At 45.6% G+C, this 12,185-nt stretch overlaps 2 protein-coding genes across 7 annotated transcripts in view; one reads left to right on the top strand and one right to left on the bottom strand.

Moving 5' to 3' along the window:
• The window catches only part of ULK4 (unc-51 like kinase 4), a 636,882-nt gene extending 635,224 nt beyond the window's left edge, over positions 1-1,658 (top strand). For all 5 annotated transcript variants that reach the window (XR_014310110.1, XR_014310111.1, XM_082724762.1 and 2 more), the window contains one exon: positions 1,485-1,658. Coding sequence is in view for 3 of the 5 variants with exons in the window: in XM_082724762.1 (XP_082580888.1) it covers positions 1,485-1,548 (64 nt within the window). In the remaining 2 variants the exon portion in view is untranslated. The remainder of the gene's footprint in view (positions 1-1,484) is intronic.
• A 4,726-nt stretch (positions 1,659-6,384) lies between these two features.
• The window catches only part of CTNNB1 (catenin beta 1), a 40,328-nt gene continuing 34,527 nt past the window's right edge, over positions 6,385-12,185 (bottom strand). Inside the window, exons 11-16 of one of the 2 annotated variants that reach the window (XM_082725022.1) lie at positions 10,835-10,954; positions 10,074-10,224; positions 9,863-9,984; positions 8,705-8,765; positions 7,468-7,688; positions 6,385-7,005 (exon numbers count right to left, since the gene is read on the bottom strand). In XM_082725022.1, coding sequence (XP_082581148.1) covers positions 7,480-7,688; positions 8,705-8,765; positions 9,863-9,984; positions 10,074-10,224; positions 10,835-10,954 — 663 coding nt within the window. In that variant the 3' untranslated portion in view covers positions 6,385-7,005; positions 7,468-7,479. Of the gene's footprint in view, positions 7,165-7,467; positions 7,689-8,704; positions 8,766-9,862; positions 9,985-10,073; positions 10,225-10,834; positions 10,955-12,185 lie in introns of both variants that reach the window. The other variant, XM_082725021.1, reaches the window with a different exon arrangement.

Consider the following 12,185-nt stretch of genomic DNA (forward strand, 5'->3'; position numbering starts at 1 on the left):
ACGGTGTTCTCTGTATTCTGGTTCCTGCTGTTTCGGGTTCAGTATTAATTGGAAGAAAAAGTACATGGCTGGGGCATTGCTGAGAAGCAGTCTGTGGGGATGCTATCTCCTAGACTACCCCAGTCCCTCTCAAGTTTAAGCCAAAGAGGTAGTTTATCTGTGGTTTCTCTGAGGTGAGGGGGTGAGGAACAGGCTGGCTTTGAGGGGGCTCCTCCTCGTTCTGCTGGGTCCCTGTGGGGTAAGGAATGGACAGTGACTCCCCAAATGGACAGTGGCCACAGGCCACCTGCTGGACCGCTGTGTGAGGACCATGTGGCATCTGTCCCCAGAGACCTGTTTTTGTGCCATGGTGAAGCCACTCTGAGCAGATGTGTGCCAAGGAGAGTCCAAAGGGTTGAGTGGAGAGCACCAAGTACCCTTCCTCTCCAGAGCCTGCCTCTGGGAGCCCTCGCCCAACAGGGGCTTCCATCTGCCTTGAGGCCAAAGCCAGCACCTCTCGGCACTGGACCCAGATTGGGACCAAATGTGTCAAAACATAGCTCAGTGCTCCACAAAGCTGGGGGCCCCTCCTGCACCCTGGCCCAACACTGCAGCAACTGAAATGTCCATACCAGGCAGATCTCGAGTTGGGTTGGGGAGGGTGCTGCTGCGAAGTTGTCTTGTTTGGGTTTCATTCTGCTGGCCCAACCAAAAGAGTTCTTCTGTAGATCAAGAATGAGTGGATGGCTGGGCTCTCAGTTCCATTGTGGTCTTCCAGAGGTCAGTGTACCCTCCTTGCCAGTTACTGGGGCCTCTGGGCTGCTCCAGTGGGCAGGATGGGTGGCAGGACTCCACCAGCCTAGCCTTGACGCAGCTGGGATCAGGCAGAACTCAAACACCACAGCCCCGTCCACTGTGACCCACCTCTTACGCAGCACCCCCACTCCTGGTTATTGGCCAAAGCTCGATCTCTGTGTAGTCAGGAATCTGCCATGAGCTAATTTTATACTTCAAGGTAGTGCTGTCTGTCCTCCTTTTCCTTGCTAACAGTTGTGAAGGCACAGGTTTAAATGTGTCTGTTTGTTCCAGTGGCTCGATTGCGCATCCACATTTATGAGTAAGAAACTCAGAGCCTCCTGGCTGACTGGCCTGGAAGCGGCAATAGGGAGCAGGGAGAGCCAGCGTCGGAAGCAGGTCTGGATCTTGGCCCTCGTGCCGAAGTCAGCTGTAGGCCGGCTCTCTGGGCAGGCCTGTCGCCGCAGGACCTGGGCTAGGCAGGGGCTGGCTGCTGACTTGCCTTTACAGCTCAGTGTCAGGTGGGGGGAGTGGGGGCTGAAGGGTTCTCACCTTGAGGCCCTGAAGCCCGAGTGTCCAGTTTCTGTGCCTCAAGGTGATACACAGGTCTGGCCCATCAGGTACTCCAGTATGAGAGGCTGGCCCCTTTGGAAGAAGGCACATTTTGCCCTGGAGGTGGCTAAGTGTTTTTGCTCTGGTTTTTCTCACAGTTCATCTGCTGACAGTGTGGTGGCTTCCTTGGCCCTGGAAATCCTGCAAGCTGTTGGACATTAGGCAAGAAGGCACTGGGCACAAGCCTGCTCTGCAGCACCCACCCTTGGCTGTGCACATTCACCACATCGCCACCCGTAACTCTGGACCTAATAAAGTAGGCTGAATCAGAACCTTCCGGTTGAGGTGTTCTCACTAACCCTGGGCCCCAGGAAACCCACTGAGAACAGAGTGGTTCCTTTATTCCTGAGGGATGCATCTAGAAGCCATGGGTTTGCTGGCTGTTCTGAGAAGGTGCTTTCCTGCTCTGTTGTGTGCTAGGTAGCCTCCACAAGTCTATGCTAATCAAGGAGATGAGAAGCCACAGTCCTTGGCCTGTGGTGTCTGTGGACATTTTTCTCCAGAGAAGATTTAAAAGACAGGACTAGGTGTGAATCCTCCCCCAGCCACAGCTCCAGAGCAAGCCTCTGAAAGCTAGTTTTAGTCTCGTCTTCCCACTTTTACCTCTGGCTTCTTTTTCATTTCAGGGACAAACTGAATCCAAGAATCCTGGGAAGGGCTGGGCAAAGCTCCACCAACCGGCAGGCAGTGCGAAGTTTGCCTAAAGGATGCAAAATGCTTTAGAAATCCCAGCATCCTTGAAGGTCTGCCCATTTAGGTGTTGTGATCAGGGCTATGGCGGGGGCGCGGGGGTTCTACTTTGATGCTAACTCCTGCCAATTACCCCCTTACCCTTAGAACCTTCTCAGCTTCTTCCTGTGTTCCCTCACACATATGCTCTTAAACCTTCTACGTATGTAAGAAGCCCGTGGAAATATTCGGTGGACATTGCAGAAAGGTGCTGGGACTGTGGTAGTGAGGCAGGCTTACTCTGGAGTCTGGCCTGGAAGGTGGGGGTGGTCTGGGCAGCTCAAACCATATCAGCAAGCTGAGGCCCTTCCTCAGCCTCTCTGGGGCCTGTATCTCCATCTGTAAAAGGAAACTCACTACCACTGTCCCAAGCCCAGATGGGATCCTGCCCCAGACAGCAGCCACCATGCACAGGGGGAATGGGTAGGATAAGCACAAGGGGGCACACAGGTGGCCCCATCTACCGCATCACGGGAAGCTGGTCATGTTGTCACCAACAGCCCCACTTTATCACGGTCCAGGAGACTACTACATGGAAGTCTGCCAGCTTCCATGTGGCTTTGTAATGAGAACAGCAGCTCCGTGCCCAACTCCACCAAGGGCGTGTATGTGTTACCTTATTTACTTGCCATCACAACCTACAAAGCAGGCCGCCTTAGCTTCATTTCCTGAAAGAAAACAGGCTCAGAGGAGCCAGTCCGACTGTCCAAGGCCCCAGAGTCTAATTGAACAAAGGACCTGACCACAGCCTTTGTGTGCCCCTTAGCAGGACAGCCAGAGCTTGAGCTGGACTAGTTACAGCACAAGAGTGGCCTACCCAGGAGCAGGCAGTCTATTTCCATCTCTCCTAGCCTACTCACCGCCTGTGATCCCGGGGTGAGGGAGCAGCCGAGGCCTGGCCCTTGTCTCCTTGCTTTCCCAGGAAACAAATCTGTTCTCTCCCTTCATTCAGTTCTTGGGGAAACTGCCCTGGAGTTCTGTGCCTGCAGTCTTCCCAGAAGGTATTTCAGAGCACTGGAAGATTCTGCTTTACCCTTTTTAGTTGAGCATGGAGGAATCTTTGCTGTTAGAGGTAAAACAAAAGTTTTAATCTTCTAGGATGATTTTGTTGAATGGACCCTTCTTGGCCTGGGGCCCCTCAGCATTGCCTTTGTCAGATAAAGCTATCTGAGAAGGTAAGGGACAAGGAGAGCTACTGCTTGGCCTAGGGTGCCGGGGCACGGAGGAGAGCCCATGACAAACTTCACACTGACGTCCTGGAGTTAGGGGATCCTTTTTATGATTCTCGTGAAGGTGCTAAGTGGAAAGCAGCAGCCCAGGTCCCACTGAGCTCAGTCATAGGGGTAAGAACAGGCTTGGCTGGGTGGGCACCACCCAGCCTAACCCTTCCTTGCCCTCCCCATGTGAGGCCCATGCCCTCACATTTGGCTTCCCAGGCTGTCTCCAGTTCTACTCCCCTGGCTCCTGACCCATCTGAACTCCCAGGATTTTGGCAGTGGCAAGGGGCCCAGACCCAGGCACCTACAGCCCTCATTCCCCCTACCTCCGTGCTTCAGCTATTTGCTCTTTAACTGGCTACAACCATCAGCTGAGCCTCTTCAGGGACAAATGGGAGTCACAAGTTGCAGAGTAAATTAGGGAGCAGGAGACGACCCACTGAATGGTTGCACAGAACTACCTCTCCCTCGCATCATGAGCAGGACCAAAGCTTCAAGACCTTAACTTACAGTCTGAGAGCAGGGGGCAATCATCGGGGCAACTAAGCCTGTGGTTCTAAAGGATGCAGGAACAGAATTTACTCTTACAGTACTCTGTATTCTCTAGCTCTTCACGGCTCCCCTATTTCCCTGGGACTTTTCAGATCTCTGAGGTTTCAGGTCAATTCTGTGACCACACGCAGGCTTTATCCCTGTGACACGGCTCTCAAAGTGGGAACTCTGTGGGCTAAAGCTCTTGGCCAAGATGAGAGAGGAACTGGGTCTCTCCTGTCTTGGCTTGAAGCAAGATCCCCTTTTTACTCTCTCCCCTGGTGACAGAAAAATATGGTGGCAGAATCTATGGATATATAGAAGAGCCGACATAGGAGCTTTAGGAAGTAACTGGTAGGGAAATGGGGCATGTGGGGGACAAGACAAGCCAAAGTTTAGGAGGCCCTGAAAGCCTCGAGCCTTCAAGCCTTCCCTTCCTGAGGAGGGAAGTATAGGGATGAGAAACAAGAAGTCACAGCCCTGAATGAGGACCACGAAGGTGTGGAGTTCTGATGTGACCTGGAGTCTTTTAAAGCCCATTTTAGGGCCCTTACTATTGAGGTGGTAGAGGCAAGCCTGTCCCCTGCCTCTAGCTCCCTTGTGGGGTGGGGAGGGGCAGGGGACTCCCCCCCAGCACGGAGTCCGAGGAAAAGGAAGCACCATCTTCTCAGCCTTGACCCTCACTCTGCAATTACACCTGGTGGGTGACTCACTCACGGTAACGTAAGGCTGTTTTAAATTCTCATCTATCAGAAAAAAACTGCAATCAACTGGGCACTCTCCACTTTATAAACCAAACAGCATGATTGAGACCTGTTTTTACTACAGAAATCAAAACAAAAATTGAAAAGCAGTAGGATCTTTCACTGTCAAGGACTCAATCAGAATGAAGCCTCATGTCTAGAACATGTTCCCACATGGAAGAGAGCTGCATTCTTCAGCTTAGTGTGGTCACTGCAATGGGATCAAATGTCTTAGGGGCTCTTTATCCCCAGGTAACCACTATTCTGATTTCTGTAGTAATCCAATCTCCTCCTTTTGTTTTTACCATCCAGGGGTGATGTCCCCCAAACAGTTTGCCCTTTTATTTGATCAGTGAAGTCCTACAACATGCATCTGTGACTTGCTTTTGGTCAGTACTGCTGGCAGTATCCATACACTGCCTGCCATGTGAAGCTGTAGTTCTCTACTGCAGGACAGCGGTTATCAGACACATGGGCTGTCGAAAGCTGTGTTCTCCCTAGGCATAGTAATGGAGTTCGAGGCAAAAGAAAAATCACTAATACTGACCCTACTTGTCTTTAAAATCTTGGTATTTTGTGGGTCATGGATTTTTTCCTTCTGCACTTTGTTTTTCCAAATGGCTACCACCTGTTCCATACCTTTACTAAAAAGTCCCTCTTTTCACACTGACCTCCAGCGCTTCCTCTCAAGTACTATGTCCACATCTTCCCTGTCTCTGTGCCCGTAACTGCCAGCTACTTCTTCCCTTCTAGTTAGACCTGGACCACTGGCAGAACAAGTCTTCCCCCTCATTCTTTCCAAGTGTCTTGGCTATTCTCCTGGCCCTTTGTATTACTTAATACTTGCAGAACCACCTTACTGAATCAGATTAACTTTACATTTTTAAGTAGAACTTCAAAAACTACATTAAGCAAAGCCCTGAAAATGTCTTCCAATTCTAAGAAGTTCTTTAAGTAAAACACCCTGCTGTGGTATATTGTGTGAGGCTGCTTACTGTACTGGCATGGTTCTGTCATGCACTGGAAGGAACCTGAAACCAACCACCTCAAGAGGTATAGGGTCTCCTCTCCCACCCGTTATACTTTAGATCACAGTGGCTTTCACAAAACTTCATCCAAAGGGAAGTGAACATGTTTATCTAAGTCACGATCTTAAATAAAAATACCTGGTAACTCAAATACCTCTCCCTAAGCACAAAACACTTTCACTTTTTCTAAAGACCAAAATACAAGTCTTAACAGGTCTACTGACTCTGCCCTGAGGGATGAACTAAGGCTTGAAGACCTACCGCCAGGATGACAGGATTACCTGGCAGACAGGTGGAAGGTGGCTCATTCTGATCTGATTATGTTCAAGATAAACATCATCACCTAAACCATCTTAATTTTCAGTTCAAAGTGGAGTTGAAGGAATTCCCCTCTCCAAATGAGTCACATTTATGTGAAGGTGCTTGAAATCCAAATCCAGGTAGTTAATTCATTAATACCTTAATAGAAAGGAACCATCTGATGGTGTCTGGAGTGGGGGTTAGCCTATCTGCTGTTCAGTTTGGTTCTATGGAGCCCAAAGACCACATGACAAGCCTCTGAACTGAGGTTTCTGGTGCAATTTAACCCAGGGTCCACTGTTAAAGAAAGTTGGCAACAACGCCATCTGGATGTAAGGCTCACTCTCTCATTACAACTTAAATTATTTCACTATGTGTGTTTTCCTCAGGATGAAGCTGAATAACTATCGTCACAAACTGTTTAATGACAAAGAGAAAAAGGTGACACAATTGAATGAATTAAAAGTTTAATTCTGAACCATTTTTATAACCGCATTTTTCTCTTGAAGCATCGTATCACAGCAGGTTACAACAACTTTGGGATAAAAGGCAAATGGTAAACTGTCCAAAACAAGGTTCCAAATAACACCTTTTACTGATTTACCCTACCCATACATATCCCAAATAAAGTTTTTGATCAAAAAACATGAAATAGATCCACCTGCTTATTTTAAGCATATTAAAAAGGAAACTAATTAGACCATTTCTATTTGTCTATTTTATACAAAAAGGCTACACAATGTTACACTTTATTCAGATTACAATTAGAGTGATTATGAATTAGTGTTCTACACCATTACTCAATTCTTAAAAATTAGAAATTGCTGTAGCAGTACTCACTATAACTTAACACTACGAGAGACTTAAAAAACTAACAGTTACTGCAAAAAAAAAAAAAAAAAAAAAAAAAAAAGCTACTTCAAAGCAAGCAAAGTCAGTACCATTACAGATATTTAAAAAAAAAAATTTAACAAGCAAGGCTAGAGTTTGATAAATTCCATATCTTGTGATCCATTCTTGTGCATTCTTCACTTCTTGAGTCACTCCCAAAATCCATTTGTATTGTTACTCCTCGACCAAAAAGGACCAGAACAAAAAGTTTACTTCAATTGTTCCCATAGGAAACTCAGCTTGGTTAGTGTGTCAGGCACTTTCTGAGATACCAGCCCACCCCTCGAGCCCTCTCAGCAACTCTACAGGTCAATCACAATGCAAGTTCAGACAATACAGCTGTATAAAGAGAGAAAGGCTGCTATTAATGTTTAAAACAGCAAATGTTACTCATTTGAGTATTAAGTTGCAAAAGCTGTGGCAAAAAACATTAAAGTTAATAACTTCCACACATGACCACTTAACCAGAAATCTGAGAACAGTCAAATGTTCTAAGACATCTCCTTTCAAAGTATGTATCTGTTTTCATGGCAGATTTACAAATAGGCCTAAACCACTCCCACCCTACCAACCAAGTCTCTCTGAAGTTCTGTAGGCAGAGTAAAAGTATTTTACCCAAACTGGCTTTTTTAAACTTCTTACCTAAAGGATGATTTACAGGTCAGTATCAAACCAGGCCAGCTGATTGCTGTCACCTGGAGGCAGCCCATCCATGAGGTCCTGGGCATGTCCCAGATCTGGCAGCCCATCAACTGGATAGTCAGCACCAGGGTGGTGGCCACCCATCTCATGCTCCATCATGGGGTCCATCCCCAAAGCATCCTGGCCATATCCACCAGAGTGAAAAGAACGATAGCTGGGATCTAGAGGAGTCAGGGTGGACAAAAGGGGCAAGGGACAGAGGGAAAGAGGAGAAAGACATTAAAATTAACGCTAAGGCTAGGCCTTCAATGGCATCAAACTTGTCTCAGAAAGCAGGCCTTTCTAGACTCTTCAACTTCTAGCTTTCTTCAACGAAGTAATTACTCAATGCCAGGCCACCCACAAGGCTATACAAAGTCTGTTTTCATGAGAGGCAGACCAGCCGGTTCTAACCACACCATCCCGCTTACCACTGAACATTTTGTGTTTGCTTCGGTAGAGATGTAAAATCTCTGAGGAGGGGCAGCAAGCAGTCTACTGTATGTATGACTGCCCAAGCATCAACAAGTCATGGGCAAGAGATAGAAGCAAGGTGGTCCGGCGCATATAACCTATTTATTGCAAAGTCCAGTGATACAAAGGTACTGAGAAAACGCAAGCTGCCGTTTCCAATGAAACCTTTACAGGTTGACGTTTATGTTTCTGTCATGTGAGACACCTATGAGCCTCGGTGGCCTGCCTAATACTTAGGTTTATAATCTCACAGTTCTACTTGTTCACAGTCTACCCCCATGCTCCATCTCCATTACCCAGATCTGAATGAGCTTTTCAGAAAACCCTGATAGCAGAACTACGCAGATCCACCCCAGATCTGAGCTTGGAGCCAGAGTTCCTCATACTCTCAATTCCTGGGTGGACTGCAGATACAGAGATGATAGGTTCTCTAACCAAAAACGGGACTACAAAAGCAACTTGTCATGCTCTTGCACTGCAGAGGCCCAGTAGTCATGACACACATTTGTTGGTGTGATCCTGCCGCCTGCTCAGCGTGTGGCTCCAAATTCCCTAGGCTCCATGAGAGCTACTGTTGCTGACTCTGGAATTTCAGAAGTGCCTTTAACTGCTGCTACTACTTTCCTGCCAACACTGGTTTCCCAGATGAGCAAACCAGCTCTTCTGATAAAGCTTTGGAACCTTAGCTTGACTTGGAATTAATAGAGAAACCGGAGACACATACCATCCTGGCGATATCCAAGGGGTTCTCCCTGGGCACCAATATCAAGTCCAAGATCAGCAGTCTAGATAAACAAGTACAATGCAAAGAAGCAAAATGAAAATGAAAATTCTCAAGTATACTAATATTCTGAAAACATAGAAATTACAGAAAACAAAGAATTTACAGAAATGCTTCAAACTCCACCCCTCAGAGATGAACTCCTGAGACTTAGAACAACCTGTCACTGTACACAGTATTAAAAATATTCATTAATTTGGGGCACCTGGGTGACTCAGTGGGTTAAAGCCTCTGCCTTCAGCTCAAGTCATGATCCCAGGGTCCTAGGATCCAGCCCCACATTAGGCTCTCTGCTCAGCAGAGAGCCTGCTTCCCTTCCTCTCTCTCTCTGCCTGCTTGTGATGTCAAATAAATAAATAAATCTTAAAAAAAAAAAATCACTAATTTATTCTTTCAGTAAATATAACAGTCAACAAAATGGGCAAAGTGTCTGCCTCAACAGGAGTTGCTAACAGGATATGTCCTATCAAAGAAGATTTTTAGCTCCAGCACCTGAAAGGGGAAGACGAGGAGAGGAACAGGTTTGGGGAAGTTCACAGCCCAAGCTGGAACATGTTAAGACTGCCCACTAAAAACCCAACTAACATATTACTCACTATTTGGCAATCTACTTTTCTTTTTCACCTAACAATCTACAGCATCTCTTTGCATTCATACAATCCACTGTATGACTATATAGCATAACTGAATAAATTCAGGGTGGTTCTAATGTTTCAAGAACAATTCTGTACTGAAGACAAATTCACAGAAATTCAAATAGAAAAGTAGATGAAAAATTGAGAATTCAAACAAAGTATCAATAAATTGACCTCCAACTAACAGAGTGCCTCTTTCCTTAAAAGGAAAAATATTCCTTTGTGGAAAAGATGCTTTAACCTGGTAACTTTTTCATCCATCTCCCTCACAAATTCTAATGTGAAGCAGCATTACTTGTTTGTTCTTAATAGGCTGTTTAAAGTTGTGGTTCTTCCTCATAGCAGCTGCTAAGGTAGCAGAAAGGATGAATATTCAAGCCAAGGATACGGTCAATGCAAATCAATGTGTACGAACATTTTGAGTGGAAACTGCACACTACCGCATACACATGTCCACATGGCCTACCTCATTCCAAGCCATTGGCTCTGTTCTGAAGAGAGAACTGGTCAGCTCAACCGAAAGTCGTTTCTTATAATCCTGTGGCTTGTCCTCAGACATACGGAACAAAACAGCAGCTGCGTATGTTGCTGGAAGAGGAAAGGAAAAAGGCCCCTCAGGAAAAGCTGAGGCTCTCCTATGTACACCAGCTAAAGGTTCTGGTTCCTCTCGCACTTACCTACACCTTCGTTCCTAGAGTGAAGTAACTCTGTCAGAGGAGCCGTGGCTCCCTCCGCTTCGATGGCTTCTGCAGCCTCCTTATCCTGAGCAAGTTCACAGAGGACCCCTGCAGCTACTCTTTGGATATTTTCAATGGGAGAATAAAGCAGCTAAAGAGAAAAACACAAACAAAACCTACTTAAATAAAGAAAAAACACGGCAAGTGCCGCACTGTGTGGCAAACACTCCCACTGCAGAGAAAGCAAGGTGTCTGCACTACTTGTATTAAATCCTATTCTCTAACTGCTCAGGTATGTGATACTCTGGAGCACTGGTTTTCTAGATCACTTTTGGCTACAAAACCTTTCCTCAGCAACAGTTTTAGTTGAGCTCAGATGTGGCAAACCAGGAGGTGGCTGGAGATCTGTGCTTTGGCAACCGAGACCACCTTTCCTACCTCCAAAGCTCAGCACCTCTAAAGTGGAGTATCACTCTTCTTCAGGCTCTAGCCCTAGTATTTCTCCTACCACCCAGGGAAAATGAAGGGACTTTTCATAAAGTTAAACGTACTGGATTAAAAGGACACTACACATTGAGATTCCATTTGTCATTTATTGGCAGGGGATGTGAGCAGAGTGTTGTCATTTTATAAATGGACAGAGATGAAAAATTGCCCCATTTGGTCCCTAATTTTCTGAAATCTTGCTTAATCATTAAAATCCCTGAAATTTTACTTATAGACTTATAAAATCTAGAACCCCTCACATGAAACCAACATACCTGCACGAACAATGGAATGGTATTTAGTCCTCTGATTACGATTCGGTTGTGAACATCCCGAGCTAGGATATGAAGGGCTCCAGTACAACCTTCAACAATTTCTTCCATACGGACCCCCTCCTACCAAAAGAAACATGGTAAACAAATTGGGCATTCTCCTCTCTAAACTTTATAAACAGAAAGGCTTTCTATAGCAGTTCTTTGACTAGTTATTCCCATTATACATCCAAAATTCTCCAGAATTTGCAACTGGTTTAGGAATGAAGGATTCCATGCAGATGAACGTTACTGAGGTGGGGGAAACCTCCTGACGGCACTAATTCCTAGCTGCACCACCCTCCCCCCTGCCCCACACACACTACGCACAGCAAATAGTGCTTTGACATACTCTGAATCCCAAAGATAACTTTCTTACAGTCTAGATACCAACCAATTTTTTTTTTTATTAAGATTTTTATTTATTTGAGAGAGAGAGAGAGAGAGAGAGCATGAGAAGGGGGTGGGTCAGAGGGAGAAGCAGACTTCCTGCCTAGCAGAGAGCCCAATGCGGGACTCAAGGATCATGACCTGAGCCGAAGGCAGTCGCTTAACCAACTGAGCCACCCAGGCACCCCAAGACACCAACCAATTTCGGTAAAAGGAATATATAAAGATACACAAATATGGCAAAGTTATACACAGACTGACAAGTGCTTTTCTTCCATATGCTCCATTTAGTTTTGTATATCTACGTGTATCAGGTGAAAATCAAGCAGAGTTTTATCACCAACTGCTAAATTTCTATTGAGCTGTCAAGTGGAAGATCCACTCTTTTCCACCTCCAAGACTGATTGCTGGTCTCTATGGGAGAAGGACGTTAGTTTTCGTTAATGTAGGTACTCACAGCTTTTTCCCTGTTCCTGAGTTTTAAAAAAGGTAATGATTCTGCTACTTTTAGTGACATTTATAAAAACAACTTGATTTTTTATAAAGACACAAATATCCCTTTTTTCCTAAAGAGTTAAAAGGTATCTTTTGCATTCTTTTAAGCCATTATCATGGAGACATGCCAATACCAAGAGTAACAAATGGATAAAGGCCCTATCATGAGTGTGTACACATAACAACTAGCCAAGAAGAGATGCCCAAAATCTGTTCTGATAGGCTCTTGTTTTCTAAAGTAACCTAATTCAGAAAGAGAAAACTCTCTGAAGATCTGAATCTTCAGAAATAAATTTGGAGGAGTAAATCCCGAATTGTCTTTAGATACTTATAATGAAGCTGGTTTGTAAAAGACTGCAAACCTGACATCAAAGCTCTAGGCTGAGATTATGGGTCAAGATATCAGAAATGCTACTACTTATTCTTGAAA

This window comes from Mustela nivalis (genome assembly GCF_964662115.1).
Source record: "Mustela nivalis genome assembly, chromosome: 1".
Taxonomy (NCBI): Eukaryota; Metazoa; Chordata; class Mammalia; order Carnivora; family Mustelidae; genus Mustela; species Mustela nivalis.